The following is a 24,806-nucleotide window of genomic DNA, read 5'->3' as shown; positions in this document are numbered from 1 at the left end:
GCAGAAAATACTTTTTTCTCACACTTTTCTCCTTCAGCAATGTTGAAACATGTGTGAGTTCAATATTAATTAAATAAGGCGAAAATTATTCACTTAATCAACGGAAGAAAAATAAATGCCAACAACGTTTTTTTGGGAGAAAAATAATTTATATACATATTTTTCTTTGAAAAAAAATGGTCAAATTTCATTGAAAAAGGCAAAAAGGGGCATTATAATTGAAAATAGGCAGTGGGGTCCCAAATAGGCAAAATAGGCAAAATGAAAAGGCTTCTAAAACATTCGAAACAACATAAAAACCGTATATCCGGAAAAAGTTTATCAATATATGCAGCAGATAAAAAGAGGCATTTTGCCAAACTTCCGGGCTCTAGTAATAACAATAGTACTATAATATTGGCAAATATAATAAACTAATATAAACAGTCTATTATTATGTCCTTGAAGCTACTACCCCATGCATCAGATAAGCAATGTGCAAGTATTAACATTATGTTTTTCAGATTTCAGTTTTTAACCTGACAATTTGTTATAATTTTTACCACAAATGAATCAAGGATTTTTCCCTTTTTTTTTTTTTTTGGAAGTTGGGAAGAATTGTGTAAGTATCACGAAGTTTATTGGGTGTGATCTTTCACGGAAAAATCTCGTTTTGGAATTTTGGGCTCTCCGTCGTGGAATCGTGAATCAATTTGGATTGAACATCAAGTTGAGTCTTGGTTCCTACATCAGTTCGACTTAACCAACCCCCTCCTTCCGCTTCAGTTAAACGTCAATTAACTAGAATTCATTTCTTGTTCTATTGTCTCAATTCTTATTTGCGTCGATTATTGTCAGTTTTTTACTGATAGCGACGATGAGATTGGATGGTTATCATATCACAGATTAAATTGATGAATGGACACACATAGGCAGCAGAGACCAGGACTCGAACCCTGAACCTAAAAGAAGGGTTCAGACCAAGGCCGCCCGCAGGAATTTTTCTCAGGGAGGCAGTAGTGGTTAAAGAAATGCAACCTTCTGCACCGAAGTAGCACGACAAGCTGCACGTGTCGCTCAGGCTAGACCGTTTTTTCAATATCATGCATCGTTTCGTTTCGGTCTGTTAATAGCGCATGCGCAAAGAATGCTTGTCCCGTGTCGCTTGGGTATGAAAGCTCGCTAACATTATGGTCATATTGGATCCGGTCTGTAGGTGAGTTTCATGTGACGTCAGGATTCGCACTGCCGCCATGTTTATGGCAAAGCTGTTTGTCGTCTGTAAGGAAATACCCACCACAGAGCGTTCGTTACACCTGCGCCAAGTGGACATTTGTTGTTAGTACTGCGTAAAATGTCAGTAACATTGCATAAAAATGTAACAAAAAGGCCAACTCTAGTTCACCTGTGTTTATTTACTTGAACCATCTACATGGAATAAGTTTCGGATTCTGCTTGAAATATTTACATCCCACAAGTAACCCATGTTGTTCGCTCGGGGTGGAAGAAAGTGGTCATCAACGACCTTGAGTACAGATTAACTGAAAATTCCAAGACTCAGCCATTATCTTCTATGTTTCTTATTAACGTTTGTTCAAGCGCAGTAACTTGAAATGTTGAGTTGTTCAAAAACAGTAATTTCATTCCTTCCTTTAACAATTTGGGATCTGCAGGCCTCAGTGACGGAGTGGTTAGCACAACGCACTACGATGTTAGGAGTCACTGATTCGAATCTCGGCCTGGGAATGACTGATCTCGACTAGCCAAATATAGCAGAAAAACGAAGTAAAACATACCAAATAAATCAATCAATTTGAGATACTTTGATATATCATTAACAGGTTTTAACCAAGCAGTGCTTTTTTTCTGACAGTACGCAAAACCTACTACCGGCACCTTTTCTCATGATTAGGTTAACAATTAATAACAGTTTGTGTTAATGAATGAAATATAAATAATCAAGTACAAGCGTGCAATTATCAAGATGAATTTAACATTGAATGTTGTCATTTTTATCGTCAAACTTATCAACACCTTTCTACAAAATAAAACAATAACAAGGAAACGCTACTTGCAAGTATGATATAAAAAACACCAGTTCAATCCATTTGTACTTAAAGTAGCAGAGAAATGCGATATATGAACTTACCTGAAAAGAAATGTTCACCCAACCTCTCTGTACTGTTTGTTTTATTCATTAATGTTGGCACGATTTATTCTCGCCACGACGGCGTATTCTAATCAACAATCGGAAAATTCTGTGCAGTGAATTGCACCTTCTGTTCTTTCTCGGAAAATTCTAGGATAAACGTGAGTGCCTGTTAGACCTAAACTACATAATATTGCACAAAGTATACCATCGTATACAAGGTTCAAATCTCCCTCCCGCCCGCTTGAATTCCGAATGTTTACAAGAACCCCGCCACAATCATGACTGCCCGATCCCACAATGCAACAGTTTGTGACGTAGGTGAAACACACATATACCGAACTTTCACACAGAAATGGCAAGCGACAAGCGACACGTTGGGAACGAGCCAATCAACAGCGTTTCGCACGGCGCGGCATGAGAGGCCGCGCAAGATTGCGTTCGAGAGATGAAATCCTCAACCGACACGTGTTGCCTGTCGCTTCGGTGTGAATTCTCTCTTAGGAAGAGTTCAGAACAACCGGTAATCAATGCAACCTTTGGAACCGAAGCGATATGACAAGCTGCACGTGTCGTTTGCAGGCAAGTAGCCAGGCAGCTCCCCCTGTCACTGAGGTCAGACCCTTGACAGTAGGTAAAACTATTTTGTGTAAATTGTTTGCAGTGAAAAGTGAAAATGTAGACAGCAGATATTATTTTGCTCACAACTTTGGTGAAGGATAAATTCAGGGAGCATGAACAGCAGTTATTACATTTGCTCATCTTATTTATAAGAAGAAGTCTTAAGTAGCGGCAAGTACGTAGGAGATTCTCTTCTCTAGACTTCAGAAAGTTTCTTCACAGGAGAGCTTTTCTATCTGTACCTTCGTTGCCCCTGTTGCGACCCCCTCATTTATACAAAAATCTGTGACTTTGATGTCATTATGCAAATTCCTTCCGCATCTGCGTCAAAGGTTAACAGCTCCTAAGTTTTGGGAACGAATGGGAGTTTTATTGTCTCGGCCGGGGAGTGGAATGTACGGTAGACACTATGTGTTAAAAAACGAAACACCAATATAAGTAAATTAAGGTTTAATCTCACACACAGTCATCCAGTACACGACATTTCTCTTGCTGGTCACAGAATAAGTATCCCGCAAAAAAATACACAGAATATTCACATCAAAAAATTCACAGAATAATACTCATATCAAGCAAATACACAGATTACTGCTTTACTATTTCTAACACTATGATTGATATAATCAAATGTATAAGTGTAAATCACCAACCCTGAGACCTTCTGTAAACAAACGGTCTCACCGATTCGATGTATCACTCCGCGTCAGCTGATTCATGACCGCAATCATCTGCTGTTACACTCATAGTTCGCCGCACCTACTCATTTTATATAAGAGCCTCTGAATGTGAGAACCCGCTCTCAAAACATGAGACGAATATGCAGCCGCATACATTGTTACTCTCCCGGTCATTCTCTCTTTCATAACCCTTAAAACTGCAGACACTGACACACCACTGTACTGGGATACCAACTTAACCACTTCATTTACTGGTTTCTCAGGATACCACTGACAGAACGTTACATAAATATTGAGTAGAATCTGTTTCTGACCCCTTTTCAAAGGCTGTCCTTGCTGGTGTTTTGAAAACAAGCTCGGAGAACACGGAGACCTTCCCGCACGCATAGAACTTGGCATGTTATTTTTCTAAGGATAAGTCAGGCAATATTACTAAGTTGCACTACTTCCTTGCTGTTCACATGATTATTTTTAGAAAATAACCAATGTTATAAAATATCATTATGTACACAAATCTCTAAGCTCATTGAAAGTTACAATGCATATTCCTACAAAATGTTCACATTTATCTTGCCTTGCCATGTCACCAAGTTATTTTACGAAGTGCACTATATTTGGCGGAACAAAAAATCGTTATTAGGATGCTTGTCAAAGTTTCCAACCGCAATAAATTTACGAACGTTGTTTGTCTTGTTTTAATCATCATCATCAATATATTTATTGGACTTACAGCAATGCATTTGGCTGTTTATGCCCATTATATATTTTATTTCCATAAGATACAATTTACATAAAATCTACAAACAAATTTCAAATACACTCCTATTTATAACATCCTTAGAAATACACATTACCATGTTATATCATTTTGTCTAAAAAAAATGCAAGTAAAATATATTCAATTCACATGCAAGAAAGAAGCCAAATTTATGGGAAATGATTACTAGTGCAAAGAGTTAACCATAAAGGTGAAGCAATAAGTACAAAAGAAAGAGCATTGGGTTTAAAGTGAGACGTCATTTGAGGCAGCTTATCAAATACTACAAATTGGCCATTGTTTTACCTTACGTAATGAATCCTGTAACAACGCTGTATTTTCGTGTGGATTATTTTACTTCTATGAGTTTGCAATGCTTTCTGCATGCAGGTGGTTTTGTTTACAGAAGGTGTCAGGGTTTGTGATTTGAACTTTAGTATGGAGTGTGTAGTAAGGGATGATTCCAGTAGCAGCCAATTAACACTTTAAGTCATATTTTAAATGATATAAAAAAATTTAGTATTTGTGTGATATTTCTAAACTTTATGTAACTTAATGACCCCCCCCCACACACATAATTTACCTTCATTTAACACTGATAACTAACTAACTAACTCCCTAGCCTTCTTAAACCCGAAGGTTCATGGCTACAGCAACACAGGCCTTCCATCTTTCCCTATCTTGAGCAAGTTCTATATACTCTTTTCCATCCCTACCGATTTCCCTTAGGTCCATCTCAACGTTGTCCCTCCATCTTCGTCTTGGCCTTCCTACAGGTCTCTTACCATCAGGTTTCCCAACAAGAATCCTGTAAACTCCTCTTTCCTCTCCCATTCGTGCCACATGGCCTGCCCACCTAAGTCTTCTTGATTTAATCATTCTAATAATATCTGGACATGAATACAAATTATGTAGTTCTAAATTATGTAACCTTCTCCACTCACCTGTCTCCTCATCCCTTTTAGGTCCAAAGATTTTCCTAAGGATCTTATTTTCAAATACTCTCAATTTATGTTCCTCTTTCAATGTAAGGGACCAAGTTTCACATCCATATAATACTACAGGCAAAATTACTGTTTTGTATATTTTAACTTTTAGTTTCTTAGATATTAAACGAGAAGACAAAAGTTTATGAAGAGAGAAGTAACATGCATTTCCTGAATTAAGCCTACTTTTTATTTCCTCTTTAATATAATTTTCATTTGTTAATATTACTCCTAAGTATTTGAATTTGGAAACTGGTTCAAACGAGTTGTTATCAATAATTAGATTTTGATTATTACCTAACACTTGGTTTCGGCCTGTAAGCATATATTTAGTTTTCTCTTTGTTAACTTCCAAACCTATATCTTTAGCAGTTTAGAAAAATATTTTAGCATTACTCTTAATTGTATTCACATCATCCCCCAGTAAGTCTACATCATCTGCATATGCTAACAACTGAGTCACACCATTTAATTTTAGTCCTTCTTTAGTTTCTTTTACCTTCCTTACAGCATATTCTAAGGCAAAATTAAAGAGCAATGGAGATAATGCATCTCCTTGTTTTAACCCATCATGAATTGTAAATTTGTCAGACATATTAATACCCACAGGAATTTTACTTTCTGTTTCGCTGGTGCTTATTTTTATCATATTAACAAGCTTCTTAGGTATTCCAAACTCTACTAATATATTATATAATTTATCTCTTTTGACCGAATCATATGCTTTTTTGAAATCAATGAATAGCTGATGGACATTTTGATTATATTCCCACTTTTTAATAAATTAATGTTAATTTATCATTTAACACTGATAAACTTTTGAAAAATGGACTTGATTTACAAAGCCCCCCCCCCCACCCTCCTGGAGATCAACTCTGGCTACGGGTCTGGTTGCTTGTCGCTTGCATGTTACTGGGAGGTTTTCTCAACACGGTGTCGTCTCGGCTTGTTGTTTGCGCATGCGCGGTACTTGCTTGCATATAGACTGAGGGGTTTTGACTGGTTTGGTTTACATTACTTTGCTTTTCTACCACTTTCGGCTAATCGCTAAGAGGAGGATGAGTGATGATATGATGAAGAGAAACTCACAAAGAACACCCATGCCAAGGCCGGGATTCGAACCCGAGACCCTTGTGTCGTAGAGCGCTGTTCCAACCACCCCGCCACGGGGGCTGGCTCTAAATTGAAGGGGTCAATTCTTATTCTCTTTGCGTTATGCGATGAGAGTTTCAAGAACTGAAAGAGTGTCTCCTCGATGGCGCAACGGTAGCGTCGTTGACTTGTAATCAAGGGGTCTCGGTGGAGGCACATAGTGGTTCGGATCCCACTTTAAACTGTAGGTCCAATCCCAATTAGCCTTACTGTGCATAAAGTTGACTTAAATCACCAACTCAATCAAAGAATTGAAACAAAACGCCAAACAATCTGATGCACCAGAATTCATGAAAATCTATGCTTCAAGAACAAGTAGGACAAGACAAAAATTTAAGAAAATAGTCCTGGATAGCTTGCCGACAAATTCTCATGCATCCCACCATGGCCGTATGACACGTCCTTTCCCATTGCACAAATATTTATTGTTATTAATTATCTTTTCTCTTGTGCAAATGTTTATTGTTTTTTAATATTAATTTCTGTAATTTACCTATCACTGATAATGTCAGGATAGTGACTAACCTGTATATAATTATCTTGTTAAGAGCTGTTGCCATGGCAATTACGAGTGTCTTTTGTCTTGACTTAGGAGTTCGGACTGGGTTTTTGAAATAGAGTGATCAAGTTGAATTGTAAGAAGTTTAATTTGTTTGAGTGACATGTATTATATGTTAGAAATATAAGTATTTAGTTTGCAAAGAAGTAAAATAGACTTCCTTTTTCTTAGTGCAAACTTAACTTTGATTTTTATTTGGTTTGAACAAAGAGAGATATTACCCCATACCCTGAGAGGCATCACGTGTATGCTTTCGAGTCTTTCATGTGAAATTATTATTTGTTCTTTTAGTTAAATCATGTTCTTTTGACTAAAGAACGTGTCACGTAGGCAGACATTTTTTTCGGAGGGGGTCATTCATAATTGTTCTCATGGGTGTGGCCAGAAATTTGAATAATAGAAATAATGACAATAATTATATTATAATAATTAAAATATTATAATTATAAACCAATTTTATTCCAAAATAATAATAATTATTATTATTGATTATTATTATTATTACTGTTGTTATTTCCTTGAGGAGGCTTACTCAGTCCAGCAGATGAGTGAACATCCAATCCGCCACATTTTTTTAAAAATCTTTTTTACGTTTCACACACTACTGAAATGCACAATTATCCTACTTTGTTATTAAATTTTAAACACCTTCAAGAAAAAGCTTTAAAAGTTAGATGGAAATTTTAGTCATATTCATTGTTTGACCTTAAAACTTAATTTTTGGAATTTTGATAACTATGTAAACAGTTTTTCTTTTTAAAAACTTACCCTGGTCCGTGTATTGTAACCGCAATCGTGGACATAACGCGCTACAAAACTGGGGATCCGAGGTTTCAACTCATATTAAGGAGGATTTTCAACTTTATCGAATAGGGAATTTAAAAGTTGGAAAGGAAATTTGGAACAATCATAAGGGAACTTTCAGTCTGACCCAGCCAGGAATAATTCTGGAAAGAGGACAGCAGAAGTGAAATTGTAGGGGTCACGTGGGTGGGCTGCAATTAAAAAAAAAAAGTGCTGTTTCACTCAAGTTTCAGAATTCCAAATGTATGGAAATTCTAGATGGATTGTTTCAACATTGTCTCCTTGTTGTATTTCTTTGCAACTTCGAATAATTTTTTGAAAATTAGTTACAGATTTTGGTTTCTGAACTTATATTAATCCAACATGTGAGAATATTCGGGCGAGGGGGATTTGAACCCTAGAAATCCCTCTCTAAATACAGCCATGCATTCCACTGTACCGTACTGACCCACCCATATAATTACAACATCAAGTAATCAACGCAGAACTTAAACAGACTGCTAATTGGCCAACTGGGGAATGGGGCAGAAGGGGAATCGCCCAGCGTTCTTCCAGTTGGAATGAAAACGAGACAGCTGCGAATGGACTGTTAAATGGCACAGTCGCGAGAGAAGCATTCTTTTGAAGAGACAATATCAGAAGCGAACTCTTAAGTGGCTGAGTTTCCTGCGTGGGAGACCTGAGTTCATCAAGAGGAAGAACTTTTGCCAGACGTTTCTTGGGCGTTCCTCTGCTCTGCATCTGGTTCCATAGAGACTGACTGGAAAGGTTTCAGGACGATTATTGTAGAACCCGCAAGAGGGAAAGATGGACCGCTGCAAGAGATTCAATGGTGAGTCATTATTTGAGAACGGAAGTTTGGTAAAATGCCTTTTTTTCCTGCTGCATTTATTGATAAATTTTTTTTCTTGTTTTTCGTAACGCCTTAGAAGCTATTTCATTCTGCCTATTTTGTATCCTACTGCCTATCTTTTTTTCTTTTTGCCATTTTCAATTAAATTTTCGAATATTTGATCTTAAAAGAAAATGCCTAACTTATTTTTCCTTGAAAAGACTTATTTATTATGGTGTTGCCAGAGACAATTACAAAGTTGGGAAAAAGGGGTGAGACTCTTTAGCATCCATGAAAGATTTCTAGAAATCGGTGCAACAGCTGATGGAAATGCCAGGGGAAAAGAGGTTGGCCGTTTCAGAAAAGTGGATTAATTGAAAACAATTTGTGACATTATTAAAGATCGAAATTATTACCCTGACGACATAAATCCAGTTACAATAGCCGGCCCGGCCGGAGCGTGATGCTCCACCTCCAAAATGGCCGAGATCGAGAATTTGTGGGGTGCTACCCACACATCCCCCAAATGTGCCTTCATGGCACGGTACTGTATGGACATGGAAATTTACTCTTGCCTTAAATGTGTAGCTTTATCTTCGTTGGATTTTTTGCTTTCTTAGACCATGTTTGAAAAAAAAAAAGCCTGGCTCCTGAGAAAAAGGGGCTGGTGCCTGAATTACTTGTAGTTTTTTTCTACCCCTGGAAACCCTGGCCCTAGAGATGGCCCGGGACTTTATGTTATAACATATTTTTCATTTGGCTTCGGATCTATTATTGGGGTGAGATCTTTACATATCTGATGAAAATCAGCCGAAATAGACAAACTTGACAAAGCATATTTTGACATATTTCACCAATTTCGCGTTTTTACAACATATTTCTTCAATTTTGTTGTAATAAGACATATTTCTGTATAATTTCGTAATTCTCTCGCACATAATCGGTTATTTCATAATTTTTTCTTCGTAGCTTTAGCACAACGGATAGTTCATATTGTCGATGGCAGGATATGGAAATTACGGAGGAAGAAAGGTGCCGTCTTTTCTTAGAACAGAACAATAATACCCCACTTTTATTATCTCGCCGACAATTGATAGCTATACAAACATTATTGAGAAAAAATGTTCTCTCTCATTGTTGCACGGGAAGTATAGAAGTTTCGTTCTCATTTCTTTGCCTTTTTCGCTTTTCACAAAAATCAGTCAAAAGTAAAAATAACATTCGGTACATTACAGCCCCTACTCTACTCTATCGGGTATGGGAGAAATTCGAGAGTACTATTGTGCATATTTTTGGCTTTACTGGGAATATTTCTGCATTTTTCTGACATATTTGTAATTTTTCATGACATATTTTCGAATTTATATGACATAATTACATACATATTTTACAGTTTTATAGGACATGAAGTCCCGGGCCTTAGATATAACGCTCTCTTCTCCCTCTCTTGATAGATAAGATTCCAGCTCGGACGGTGCTGACCGTTGCCTGCTTCCTGGCGACTGTGGTCTGCTACCTCACCCGTGTGAACCTCAGTCTGGCTATTGTTGCAATGGTGAAGGAAGGGACAACCTCCGACTACAACCTGACGGACTACTGCAAAGAAACCAGCGACTATGAAGATGAAGACATGGCAGAGGAAAAAGAGATGGTAAGAACTTATTTATTTATTAGTTGATTCGCTTTTTGTGCCACTTTTGGCTAATTTGCGAAGATGCGGATGGGTGATGATATGATGAAATTGATGAATGGACCAACATCCATGCCAAGGCCGGGATTGGAACCCGGGACTCCTGACGTCGTAGCGCGATGTGCTAACCACTCCGCCACGGGGGGTAAGAATTATAATCAGTATCACCAATGAATATGGTTCAGAGAAACGAAACTAACAATAAACCAATGATCTCAACTCCCTGTCTAATGTCAGTCTCACGCGTACTACTTATGAACGTCCTCACTTCCAGATCGACCTCTAGCTTGAAACTTATGTAAGATTTATTTACGTCCACAGTTCAAGAAAGCAGCAACAGGGGTCTCACCAAGAGGATTTGCCACTAGGCTACCCTAGGTTTATAGCGTAGGGGCCGCAAGTCCGGGGGCAGCACAAAAATGAGACGCTGAAGGGGCAGACAGTGACGTGCCGTACGCTATACGTTTACGTCTACATGCGTTGTCTACACGTAATCTACGCGTAGATTGCATTGGGTTGTAGTTTACAGAGACTACGCAGACAATCTAAAGTGCATTAAAATTAATTTTCAAGGCTTTCATGAAAGGAAAGTGATCTTTTCAACTATATTGGTTCCTAACGAACTGAAAAGAATCCTATTTACAACAAAAAATCTCTTCTCTTCTCTCATCAACTATGGAGGAAGAAGATAAATAGTATGCAAAAAAAACAAAAACAGATGGCAGTCGTGAGACAAAATTAGTATTTTCCCCATAAAACACTAAAATATTTCCTATGTTACGTTTTTTCCATAAGTGAGAAATTGTTCGAATTTGGAAGGGAGCTTATGAAAAATTCTCCTCGCACATCAGCAACTGAAACGCAATATAATTTTGTTTTACTTCCACGGCGACCTTTCCTAACTTATCAGGGCCTCCCCGATGGCGCAGTGGTAGCGTCTTCGCCTTGTAATCAAGGGGTCACGGGTTCGATACCCGGTGGAGGCACAAGTGGTTCGGATCCCACTTTAAACTGTAGGTCCAGTCCCGATTAGCCTTACTGTGCATAAAGTGGACTTAAAACAACAAATCAACCAAATCAATTTGCTAACTTATCACCTTTCGCCATGTTGTTTACATAGATTACGTCATCTGCGTGTATAAAATAGTCTACGTGTAGACCATGATACTAAGAGACATGGTAGGCTCATGCGCATCGCCGGGGGTTCGCCGGGACAGCTGTGACGTCAACTGGTGAGCAACTCGAGATTTCGCCCGCTACATCTGGCAGTGAATCTTTGTCTCTCGCTAACAAATAGACGTTTCTTTCTTTAGTGAGAGTTTTCTTCAAAATGGCTTGTACTATGTTCCGATGTAATAACTACAACCGTAAGACTAAAGAAGGAGCTGTTAGGTATTTTAGATTTCCGAGAGATGAAAATGTACGAAAACAGTGGATTTGGCTTTGTAGAAGCGTGTGTACTTCACACACATATGTATACCTAGGTAAAATGTGGAGCATGGGGAATTCCATTTTAGACGCGAATATAGAGTTTTTAATGCAAAATTTGCCTAAATAATTTTTATTTATTTATTTATTATTATTTAGCTTTTACAATATATGACTATTTCAAAACAGGTTTCAAGACCAGATAACAATTCCAAAACATATAAAGTTCTGGAGCTTATTCTGAGCTCATTTTGAATTTAATAGGATGGAAAATCAGGAGTTTGTAATATGAAAATTGCGAGCAAAGTTATATGTATTCCTTTTAATGCAGGTTGTAAAGGGAGTGAGGAACATTCCCCCTCCTCTAACTTGATTCATTCCAAATCAGGAATAATCATTTCCCACCCACTGAATATGAAAATCATATTTTTAAACATATCGTACTTTTAGAACCCCCATTAAACTAATTTTTGACAGATATGTACCGTATGCAGTGCCCTTTAGAAGCCATGTATTCGGTATTTTCTCAGACTTCTAGAAGGTGTTTGACATGTACTTTTCTATCAAATACGAAAACTTTGACGTATGTTAACAGCACTTTTCGAACGCTTGTTGACAGCTATAGCGTTGTCTTGCCTTATTATTTGTAATGTAATTAGCTGTACCTTATGTTGTTCTTCAAACGCTGAAAGTACTATCATTGCATATGCTAAACCGAAATACTTCATATCTCAGAGCAAGCAAAGTTAGAGGAAAACCATACGCTCGAAATATTTTTTTCAATGGTTGGTGGACAATATGAAGAGCCGGTTTAAAGAGCTAGGTTTATTTTCGGGTGTAGTCGTATTAAATGCAGATACATATGTGTGTTTTATGGTGACATGTTAATTCCTCCTTTATATAAAAAAGTGAACTTGAATGTAAGCGAAAGCATGTACGCTTCACCAGCCGAAGATTTTCGCATATACAAAGAAAATTCAATAGACATTCCCACCTCACTCAAAGACCTTGTGAATCCAATCCAAATTATACCAATATCGACAGCTGAGTGTGAAAGCGGGGTCAGTGCCATGAACTTTACCTTAACTGATTAGAGAAATCATTTAGAAGTTTAAACCTTCTTTTTCTTTCAATACTTGTAGACTCCCAGTGCATTGTTTTAATGCAGAAAAATTTGCAACAAAATGGATTCAGTGTCCTTGACAAGCCAACTGGCAAATCATCGAACCTGCAGTGTCTCATTAATTTCGTGCATTCAACTGAATAATGTAATTTTCTTACAGTTTGACTTTAGAATTTAACTTGAAATTGTGTTGTGTTTGTGTTGCATTCAATATCAAAATTAGTTATTAAGCAATTTATGTCCAATTCTAAGCATATCTAATTCATAGGTAATGTCTCCTTCTGATAAAATCACAAATCGCACCCTGTTTTAATGTCTAGGAAATATCGCTGATCCATTTCAACTAGGAATGGTATCGTGATGAGACAAAAATCTCTTAATATATAGGTTTAAATACAGTTTTCCGAACACCCTCTGACGAAGTTATAAAAATAATCGGTGAGGTATATTGTACCCCCGAAATTGGTCTGTCGTGTCGCGTCTCGAAAACAAGACGAGGGAGGAATTGTGGAAGTATTTCGTTTCGGAAAATTCCATTTGAAAAATTCAAAATCTTCTGATGCAGATTTATATCTTCGAATCGACGCGATCACTTGTTTACAAAACATGTACCGTCCTTATACGAAGGGAATTCGTCTGCAGCGTGATTTTCTGAAAGTAAACTTTAGCTCATTCCATCGTTCCACACACATTTTAAATAATTTTCATCTCCTTAAAAAGATTTCCAAACACACAGATCAATGAACTAACTGTAGTAGCAAGAACAATGTAGTACATGTAGAATAACTTTACAACTGTTTGAATTCCTGTGGTAAGGAAAATAATGCTTACAATTTACACTTTTTATATTGAGCAATTAGAAAATACTAGGTTCTTTTAACAGTAGCATCTTGTATCTGAGGGGGTACAAAGGGTACAACTAGAATATATTTAGGAGGTACAGTACCCCCTTCAAAAATTTAGGGGGTACAATGTACCCCTGTAAACCCCCCCCCAGTTCCTGCGTCACTGTTCTTAAGGATTTGATTCTATGTTAAGAAGGATTACGTCAGCCCTTGTGCTTGTACGTGTGGTACTGTAATGTTGTTTGTGTACTTCATAAAATTTGTGTTGAACTAAAAAAAATTGCAGTACAAACTTACATTATAAATAATGTAACTAAACATTTGGCGTTTTGGAAATATCATTTACAAAAAAGAAAAAAAAACGCTATATAAAATTTTATATTTATATTCTTCATTCTTCCATTAAAGGAAAATATTCAATTTAGATTTTTGTTGTTTCTTTGATACTGTTTCTACCCGACGAACTATATCTTGGATGACTACCTTGACTACCTCCCTATGTACTATATTTAACCTATTTTTTACTACTTTTCACAAACACTGATATGGGTATATTAAACTAACTGAAATTAGTACAATGACACTGAAGGATCTTAGAATGTGTTTTAACACGTTACATTTTAGGAATTTAAATATGTAGGCTTCATTTTAAATTTACGTATCATCAGACAATATATCATTTAGTAGTGTGTAGTGAGTTACAAAAGTTCGCATACCGGGTAAAGCATTTCTGTTACTTGCCTTTGCGAAATATAGAAGAAAAAAGCAACAGCCATGGTGAAAATGCGAAAATATTATCACATTGTCCAAACACTTACAAGGATCAATGCAACATGTGTTAACTTGAGGTACAGAGGAAAAAGCGACTAAATTAGCTACAGGTTTTCTTCCGTATGCTCCTCCCCTACGCTCTATTCATTCCTACTTTTACTGACTTTGTGTACAAAGAAATACCAGTCCTTTTAAGCAGTAAATAAGGTTTTAAACCTGCCCCGGAAAACTTCATTCAATGAAGAAGAACCCCTGCTATGTGTTTTCTACCCGCTGCCTGCGACATTTGCTCACCAGATGACGTAATGCGCTGGAAGGGACGAAAGTCGTCCGCCGGATGAGCCAACCTACTATTAAAAAATAGTCTTAGAACCATGGTGTAGACTGTAGACTATCGTTGTTTACGCGTAGACGCACATCACTGGGCGGAACCAGGGTTGTCAATTTGGTGTTTTTTTTTACATCAGATCTGGTGTTTTGACACCTCGAGCTGGTGCAAATTTTTTAAAATTGCGCCAAGGCGAAATTCTGATGTTTTTTCAGATTTTCTGGAGTAAATTCTGGTGCGAAAAATTGCATGTGAATTTTCAAATTGTAATGAGTTTAATTTATTTATTGTTCATGACAACTTCGTCGGGGAAATACGCTGGGAAACTGTCTGGAGATCCCCACAGGGCCGCGTCAGCCATCACGAAGTCTTACCCCACTCCCCGCCATGGATGCTAATTTGGAGCTTTTCACATCATATCTAGTGTTTTGAGACGTGGGACTAGTGCCAACATTTTAATATTTGCGCAAAGGCGCAATTCTGGTGTTTCATTTATTTTATTATTTTCTAGATTTTCTCGTAAATTCTGGTGCGAAGAATCTCATGCTTTTAATCAATTTGTAATGAGTTATAGCTTCACTGGGGAATTAAAAAAATCTACATTAATGCAATGTAATTAATTTGTAACTACGCATTTCAAATACACTGGAACGGATATTATTACCATTTCATAATGGCAACGATATACAGTTAATATTACTTTCATTGAATTAGGCGTCCAGTTTGTTTCCACCCCCCCCCCCCCCCCCGCCCACCGCTTTTCCAATCCGTAGCTATGGCTTTTATCACAATTACATTTTACCACAGAAAGTTCTGTCGAAAGCGAAACAATGCATAAGTTTGGGAATAGATGAACGAACTATCCATGGGCCAAGATTCTCATAAAGAAAACGTTTTCTTTATCAGATGATGATGCTTAACGAATTTATACTATTTTATGCTATAATTGACCTTTTTATGACGTAGCGCTATGTCTGGTGATTTTTTTGCGTTGCCTAGAGCTTTTCTGGTGATTTTTAAACTGAAATCTAGCGCGTTTCTCCGCTGGCACTTGACAACCCTGGGCAGAACTGACAAAGAGCATGGACTATTTAAATTCTTTAATGTTGTGATAATAGCACAATAAAACAATATGTTAAGTCTTTTTACTTGCTTATTTCATGAAATAAGTCAGAAAGAAGGAGTTTCTAGTGTTTCAATATTAAAACCGCCCTCATAAATTCAGCGTAGAATAATAGACTTTCTAGTTTGGCATCTTTCACAGCGAATTCTGATGTCCTGCAAGAAATTGATTTGGACTTGAATCTCTCATTTATCAGTTGGCTGCCATGAAAGCCAGGAGGAAACAGTTTCAGGAGAGTGTTCTCTTGTTAAATCTAAATGTATTGTTTTATCAAAGTTTAATGAATAATTTCTAATCAGATGTGTGTATATTTTAAAGTTTGCAAGTTATTAATACAGAGCACGCAATTAGTGGAAGTGAAGTACTTTGATAACAAAACTGTTAACAATATAATAGTAATAATAATGCCAGGAGGGCCCAAAACAAAGGATAGCTTAGGGGTCTAAATTTTATAAATCCCTCCCTGGGTCTCACAAACACGATATGTCACTTCACAAGTTTCAGATGCTAATAACTAGTGAATAATGTCTTCTTCAATAAACAAAAGAATAACGTTTTCACTGTTGACAAATGCGGCATATGGAGCTCGTAACAGTGAATGTGAGTTTATAACATTTTACAAAACTTTCCCCCTTCATCAATCATACATGCATAGAAAGACAGCTGTCTAAAATAAACAGTCGAACATCTTTTGCACTTCTTCTTCTTGTCTTCCTGTCTTGAGTTGACCAGTGCGGTTCTCAGTTTTGATTGGTATAGTTTAATGTACTTGAGGATATTCATAATGACAGTTTGCAATTATGTCGGGAACTGAGGACAACTAAACTTGTCTGTAATATTTCTCTTGGGATGACTATTATTATACGGTGGGGTAGAGCCCCCACCCTCATCCATTGGCTGATGGCAACGCCCCTGCTTGGAAAACGATCACTGTAAGCAGGTTGGATGGTGGATCAAAACCATAAACAGGCCATATGGCGCTTAGACTACGAAATATTGAGAACACGAAGTAAAAAAACCTAACAAGCTTAATTGTAGAGCTCTGTCTGATCAACAAAGAAGAATCCTTGACCTATTATTTTAATAGGCGTAGGACAGAATGTCTGTCCCTCCCCCGCTCGTGGACAATCTGCTTGCAATTCTCGGGATGGCAATGACGTAAGACGCTATGCACCCGCTGCATGTATAAAATGTTATACCCAGCCCAAAATCTGGCTTCTGCTGGGTGTTTGCGAACAGTTTCCAAACAATGTTTGGGGTTCCTTGGTTTATACAGGAATAAATACTTGAAAACTATTACAAAAAAATACTTCCATGGAGGGGCTGAACTTTCCATGAAATATCTTAGTAATAATAATAATAGTTTTTAACAATGCTATTCATAGACAAAATTGACCAAAATGCAGCACTTACATAACCAGTATTTAATTAGAATATTTATATCAATTGTGGATCTACAATAGATCAAATTACAGGGTGATCCAAAAGTCCCTCAGCAGCACCTATAAAATCTAAGAGAGTTAGGCTGGATACAAATGGCCATGTTAGAAACAGGTTAGGCCTAGGGGGACATCCAAGCGAACATCCGCCATATTAAACTCAAAATATTTAAATGCGAAAGGGGTGGTCAGAGTCGCCAACTTAAGATACATTTTTATATAATATATAATATACAATATTTCATATGTGTAAATATACACAGAGAAAAATGTTTGTTTGGATTAACCAAAAAAATGGTAGTGGTGAACAAAACGTTTGTTTAAATAGGCATCAACCAAACAATTGTTCACCATTACCAAAAGATTTGGTCAAGGTCTACTTGTTTGTCGTAAACAATTTTTTGGTTACCAAAACCCAATATTATTTTTGTAAATCTAACAAAACGTAGCCCATTTGTTTAGGAAAACCAAATAATTTAGTCAAAATTACGAAACGATTTGTTAAATAATTTATTCATAATTACTTATGTTATAATGTGGTTAATTTTAGCTAGAGTGGATAGTTTATAGAAACTAACTGATCTGAAAATAAACTTTGACAATAGAAAGTTCACATGAAGTAACCGATTTTGGAGCGTGTATGTTTTTCGGCGGCACGCTTAGCTTCTACTTATATAGTCTAGAATAAAAAGGTTGCACATGGAAGATTCACTTTTATTCACTGCAGTACATTTTCTTCTTTAATTTGTAGCTTTGATGTTCACATATCTTTTGAAGAATGTTAAAGCACAATTTTTCACTACGATTACAATCAAACGTACCATTATTTGTTGTACAAAAACTTATGTTTCTTGTACACATTTTGACAACCATCTAGCGGCCGGTGTAGGAAACTCAGTATAAAGTAAGTATTATTCTGAGCTTTTTTTTTTTTTTTTTTTTTCAGAATATTAGGTTACACAGCAACATAAAGACTCGCTTCGAGTAATTATCTATATACATGAGTTTCAATTTTCGACAAAAGATTTTCATACTACACTCGACGAAACTGGACAATCGTTATTTCAAATTCGAAAGCACGCTCTCGCGCTTATAGTAAATTTAACCAAACGTTTTGTTTCTCTTTACTTACATATGTATGATTTTGTTTACGAGTACCATATTTCGTCTGACCAAATTTTTTGGTATTCTTAAACAAAATTATTTAGTAATTACAAGCAACATTTGGTTATCGGAAACAAAAAAGCATAACCAAACAGCTCAACCAAACTTTTTTGGTAATTCCAAACAAACCAGTTTTTTCTGTGTACCTATATAAAATCTGTCCCTCTACGTGATTTTTTTTGGGGGGGGGGACAGAAAGTGTCTTCCCCCAAAGTCGGTGCCTATTGGTGATGTGATATATCAAATCAGGCTAGAATTTCACGAGAACTGCAATGGTTAAGGTTTTTCCAACCTATATTTAATCAGGAAAAAGGTATGCATGATTGTAACAAATGTCTCAGATATAAGTTGCAACGATTCTATTGAAACTCAATGATATTTGTTTTCATCCAGAAGTATCCATGACTGCACCAGAGACAGCAATAACACACATTAGAGTACTCATATACTCGTATTTATGTTATTTATCACAATTAATGATCATTGATTTGTGTAATTTGCTTGCAAGAAAGTTTCCAGCAAAGAGTAACTGTAAAAGTAACTTACAGTTACTTTTCAATTGCCAGTAACTGTAACTGAGTTATTTATTGAAAAATGAGCAACTATAGCCAGTGGCGTGCTCGGGAATTTCGAAAGGGGGGTATTTTATACTTGTTTTTAGTAGTCATCCCTTATTTTCCCATCTCTTGCTGCCTTCTTTCTTTAAGAATACAGGGTCAAAGGAAGGGTTATGTACCCTCCAGCCCCTCCTTGGGCACGCCACTGACTGCAACTCTTTTAAAACGTAACTTTTCGAACTTAGGATTATATATCTACGTTCTTTTATTTCAGAATGAAGAAGGTGAGTTCGATTGGGACAAGTCAACACAGGGACTTCTGCTTGCAGCCTTCTACTGGGGATACCTCTCCACGCAGATCCCCGCAGGCCGATTGGCTGAACTCTATGGATCCAAGATGGTGCTTGCCGTGCCCATGTTCTTCAACGCCCTGCTAGCTCTGCTTTCACCAGTCGCCGCTAGAGGCCACTGGGGAGTTCTCTTTGCAGTCAGGGTTCTTCAAGGAGCGTGTCAGGTCTTTGGATAATCAGATTTTCAATACAATTTTTCTTTTTTTATAAAGTCACTATTCTGTTTTGATAATTATACTGTAAGTAAAACTAAATAACAAAAAATGTAAATTGATGTAGAAGTACACTACACAAGTATTTAGTCTTTCATTTTAATTCAAGAAACGTGTTGTACACAGGTAAATATTTCATTTATTCTTTACTTAACCATATGCAGGAAAATTAACATTGCTATATTGTAAAGTAATAATTTATTTCAGGGTCCTCTCTTTCCAATTATGAATCCTCTGGTGTCTCACTGGCTGCCTGTGTTTGAAAGGTCCACATTCATGGCGGTGGCGGCTTTGGGTGAGTAGGTACTGTACGTACACGTTTTATTGGAAAGAAGCAAAACCAATGAAATAATTATCTTCTAAGGACATCGACCATGAGGTTGGTTGCTAAAGCTTTTTTAGTTTATCGCAACGTTTCTCAACCTCATCCCAACAAACAGCCGCCCTACATATTGTTTAGTCAATTCTCAGAAGTATTGGAATAGTTCTGTGTTTTCTTTTGAACAGCCATGATAATGATAATTCCATGTTCAGAAAATAATATATTCATAAATTTAATTATGCGTATTAGCAATTACTATTATAATAAAGAACCCTAAATGTGAGTTAACCAACAGGAGGAGACATTTTCGCAGCCTGTAGCGGCGATTGAGTGCCAATTCTGGGCGCGGGAGGGACGAAAGGCAATGGTAATTTACTTTCTCTTAGTAGGCAACACTTAGCATAGTGTGGTGAAAAGGGGGGAAAATAGTGCACACGCCCCCCTAATCACCGCTACTGATGGAAGCCTTGCATCAACGGTTGTAGAATTAAAACTACACAATATTGCACACTGCAGACTTCTGGAGTGTGCCTCTCTACACCACAAACACATTAATTTATGCATCAGTCGGTAACGCGTCTGACTACCATGCTAAAGGTCCCGGGTTCGATCCCCGGCCGGTTCAAATCCGGGAACTTTTCTAACGATGGAAGCGGCCCCGGCGCCCACCCAGCGTCGAATAACATGGGTACCTGGGGGAAACCCTGGGGGGTAAAGGCGGTCAGGGGCGTGATGCTGATCACATCACCCCCACTCACGACCGGATCAAGAAAGTGTGGGGCGTTACCCCCACACCCCCTATACTACTTCATGGCGTGGTGCTAAGCACAGGGGAACACTTCAAGAAGAAAATTGAAATTTTACAAATTTGAAAACTCGTCGATGTAATTTTCGTAGCTTTTTATAAGTTCACATTTTAATTTTTCATAGTTCGAGGGGGGGGGGCATAGCCATGGGTACGGGCATGTCCCGAGGGGGCGTTTGGTGGGTCGCGAAGTCGGGCTCGAGAATGTATTTACTGTGTTTTAAAAACCTATTACATTTAATTTACTAAGATATATTCTTTTAATAATTTAAATTCAACCCGTGTTGTACGTAGTCTAAACTCTACAACTCTGTTATTCCCCCTCTACCATTGCTTTTTACCGGCATCTTTCTGATGTTTAACTCAAGGAAACCGGATATCTGTCGTTTTCATTTCGGTCGCAGCAATGAGTTCTGGAGAGGTGAGTATTCTGAACTTTCCAACTTATGTGGAAAATTCAGCCTCAACCATCAAATTAGTTCGGTGAGAGAGCAAAAAAATTTGTTTTTACTTTTCTAGAATGAAGTACGTGTAATTTGTTTAAGCAAGCATAAAAGAGAGCTGCTGAAAGTAGCAAAAATATGATTATAAACTTGATGCACACCCCTACAAGAAAATTCTGCCGGCGTCCATGCTTATAGGTCCCATGAAGTGTAATATCCTTCAAGGTAGGTCCCGGGCTGATTGCCTTAAGCCAGCTTTAGACGAAAGGATTTCCTTTAACATTTTTGCTAGCATAACTGCTACGTAAATGCTTCCAAAAATCTTATAACAGATAGTACTTTTACACGAAAGCATTTCATGGACCATTTCGGTTAGCTGTTTCAATTACATACAGCACGAAAGGCACGTCGAGTTACACCGTCAATGCTGTGTGCACGGTGTTTACAATTGAAAAATCTAAAATATTCTTCCATACGTGTACAGTAAACGTTGTAAAGTATGTATTTAAGCAGTGCCATTGCTTTTGTACCTTAAACCATTTAATACGAAGCGATATTCCTCTCGGTTCAATAGTTATCGTCTTTTAAAAGCGTGAAGTGATTGTTTACATCTCACGCGGCCGCCATTACAACTTCGCTCCTGACCTACAGCTCGCCTCTGATTGGTTACGCTACGAAAAATGATACGGACCGAGCCTATCCTTGAGAAATACCATAAAATATGCCAAAACATTTCTCACTTTACACGGTAGCTTCTTGGTCATGGCATAAATGTTAAGAAAAAGCTTTCGTCTAAAGCGGGCCTCAGAAAAAGCTTAATTTCTCTCCTCTTCTCCTTTGCTCTTTTCTTCAATCGTCTCCTCCCTTCCCTTCTCTTCTATTCTCGCCTCCTCTCCTCTGTCTTCTCCTTCCCTCCCCTCTTGTATCCTCTCCTCTTCTCTAGTTTCCTCTCTTCTCTTCTCTCCCTATCTTGTATCATCTTCTCCTCTATTCGTCTCCTTTCCTCCCTTCACTCCTCATCTCGTCTCTTCCCTTCTCCTCTTCTTTTCTCTCCTCTTCGCTCCCTATCTCCACCTCCTTCCCTCTCGACTTCTATTCTCCCCCTCCCATCATCTCTCCTCTCTTCTCTTGCCTCCTGTCCCCCTCTCTTCTCATCCCCTCTCTTCTCTTGTCTTGTCTCCCCTGCTCTCCTGTCTTTTCCAGCTCTCTGATCTGTTTCTTTCTACCTATCCTTACTTTTTCTCTTCTCTATTCTTCCTCTCCTCTGTTTTCTTTGATCTTCTCTCCCTTCCCGTCTTCTGTTCATTCCATGGATGGATTTTGTAGTTACTTACATTAAGAAATCGTAGGTTTTGAATCGCAGGTCAAACATTGATTGTTCTTATTAGTAACAATACTGGCGCACACAGGAGGAAGCTGATGAGGCTGCAGCCCGAAATTTTAAGAAAATCAAAATTTTGAAGCGAAAATCAGTAGAGAACTCGAGGAAGTGAAAGCTGTAAATGCAATCCCACTTAAAATAACCCCTTGTTACTAGTTTCGACTTCGAGTACAATTTTAACAGAGTGAAAACTTATAAGAAATATTTCATTGTGTATTCCTTCCACAATTCCTAGAACGAACGTAGATACTATCCGCCTTTACAATTCTAGTCCCTCCCCACAAAAAAAATCCTTGGTACGCCAGTGGTAACATACATAGATTTTCAGCTTAAGGGGTAGAGGGACAATTTCCCCCAGGTCTTTCTCGCTGCAGCATCGTTTGCACTCGTTTGGCTGTGAACTGTGGCACTCCCCCCTCTGTCCCCACCATGATGCCGCCACTGGCTCCGGCCCATAAAGACCAACTTTTGCCTTGAGTGTACATTTTGCATGTGACGTGATATTGTTATATTGGCTGCGTTACCCCACCCCTCTATTACCTCCCTAGCTACTTCTTTTCATAGCGACGTGGCTAAGGTGAAGATGACAATATTGTTATCCGGAATCCTTCATTTTCGATTTTACATGAGCATCAGTGGATTATTGAGATCGGTGATGCCGCCAAATCTAGGCGGTGAAAATTAAGAATAAATTGCCATAACTTTAAAGCTAACGGTAATAGCAGTGCCCCCACCCCTCTGACAACTAAAATTACCCTGGGAGGCACTTTATGCAGCCTTCGTTAATCTAACTCCTGGAAAGTCATCTTTAGCTCTATTAATGGTGAAATTTAGCTCTTTTATGCGCATCAGGTTTAGCAACACTGCCAGGATGGCCGTAGGAGGCAAGCAGAAATGCATTAGGCAGATGGGACCATTATTTTATTCGTTCTCTCGAGAATATAAAACATCCAATGACGTAGAAAAGTGCATTGACGGAAAAAGGACACATTGAACTATGTTATAGTAGTAGGAAAAGTCGAAACTCCCATTTGATTAGCCGTAAGTTGTAGTTGAAGTTGATTTCCCATAAGGAATACATGGTATTCTGTAAATATTTATTAATCATATTTTTCAATCATTCTGTCTAGCTTACTAATCAACTTGAAAAACAGTTTCCAGTTGCAACATGGAGAGAAATCAACACTCTCTCGCATACTAATATTTTTTTTAAATAGCAGTGCCCAATTCGACGATATTGAAATGAATGCACAACTGGTGCGTAATTGTCCCTCTTCGCCTTTCCTAGGTCCACCATTGGTGCATCCCATCACCATGATTAAACAAACTAGTGACATATAAGCATGAAAATGGATATACTTATATAAATAGGGAAGTAACATACGATTGGTTCCAGGTGGCACCCTGGGCACCGTGGTGGCCCTCCCCCTCACGGGGCTTCTGATCGACTGGTTGGGCTGGGACGCCATCTTCTACGTGAGCGGGGTGCTGGGTTTGCTGTGGCTCGTCTTCTGGTGGTTCGTGGTGTTCGACTCCCCAGACAAGCACCCCCGGATCACGGACGAGGAGAAGGAGCACATCAGGAAGTTCGTGGCTCCTGCGGAAAAGGTAGTTGCTGGTTTTTGTGTTTCAATTACGTATTACATGAGTCAAATAAAAATTGTACAGCAGACTTAACACAGCTCAGATTTACATGAGGTATCAATACAAAACGACCTCAAGGCTGCAACACTAATCAAGTGAGCTTCAAAACGCAATTTTTATTATTTTAAGGATGGCGCCTCCTATACACACTTGCATCAGTGAAGAGGAGTGGTTTCTTGAGCTCTGTCAGCCAAAAACTTACAGAAATTTCTCGGCAAATGAAAATTCAATATCTCTGTGCATGCTAACCACATCAGCAAGTTTACTAATGGAGGAGAAAGTTCCACAATGGCCTCAGTTCGCAGGCAGATGGGTGGAAAGTCCTTCGCAGTGGCTCATAAGTGACTGCACGTGGACCATAAATACTTATTCTTCTTAAGGTACACAGGCACTAACTCCAAGTTGTAAATATATGCAGATCAGCAATAGGTCTGTGCTAAAATGCAGAAAACTTGTGCAACCCTACCCACAGAAATCTACTATTAATAGATAAGAAACAAAAACAAATGAAGGTTTTCATTTGAGTCTCCCTTGTATCTCTCTCTCTCTCTCTCTCTATATCTCTCTCTCTTTTCGCATCAAAAGTAACGACAAAATAGTTGCTCTGGTGAACCTTTGTCCGACGACAGGGAAGCGTTTTCAAATATTGCTCACCTTTCCAAAGA

The 24,806-nt window shown here is 38.0% G+C and overlaps 1 protein-coding gene across 1 annotated transcript in view; it reads left to right on the top strand.

The window, feature by feature from the left end:
- The first annotated feature begins 8,301 nt into the window (after positions 1–8,301).
- Positions 8,302–24,806, top strand: part of LOC146003801 (putative inorganic phosphate cotransporter) — an 83,442-nt gene continuing 66,937 nt past the window's right edge. Inside the window, exons 1-5 of the mRNA XM_083142219.1 lie at positions 8,302–8,516; positions 9,971–10,167; positions 19,259–19,498; positions 19,754–19,841; positions 23,894–24,105. Of these exons, the coding sequence (XP_082998345.1) occupies positions 8,492–8,516; positions 9,971–10,167; positions 19,259–19,498; positions 19,754–19,841; positions 23,894–24,105 (762 nt within the window). The 5' untranslated portion in view covers positions 8,302–8,491. The remainder of the gene's footprint in view (positions 8,517–9,970; positions 10,168–19,258; positions 19,499–19,753; positions 19,842–23,893; positions 24,106–24,806) is intronic.

This window comes from Lepisma saccharinum, chromosome 20, assembly GCF_977018435.1.
Source record: "Lepisma saccharinum chromosome 20, izLepSacc3.1, whole genome shotgun sequence".
NCBI lineage: Eukaryota > Metazoa > Arthropoda > Insecta > Zygentoma > Lepismatidae > Lepisma > Lepisma saccharinum.
This window is presented reverse-complemented; position numbering and strand designations above follow the sequence as displayed.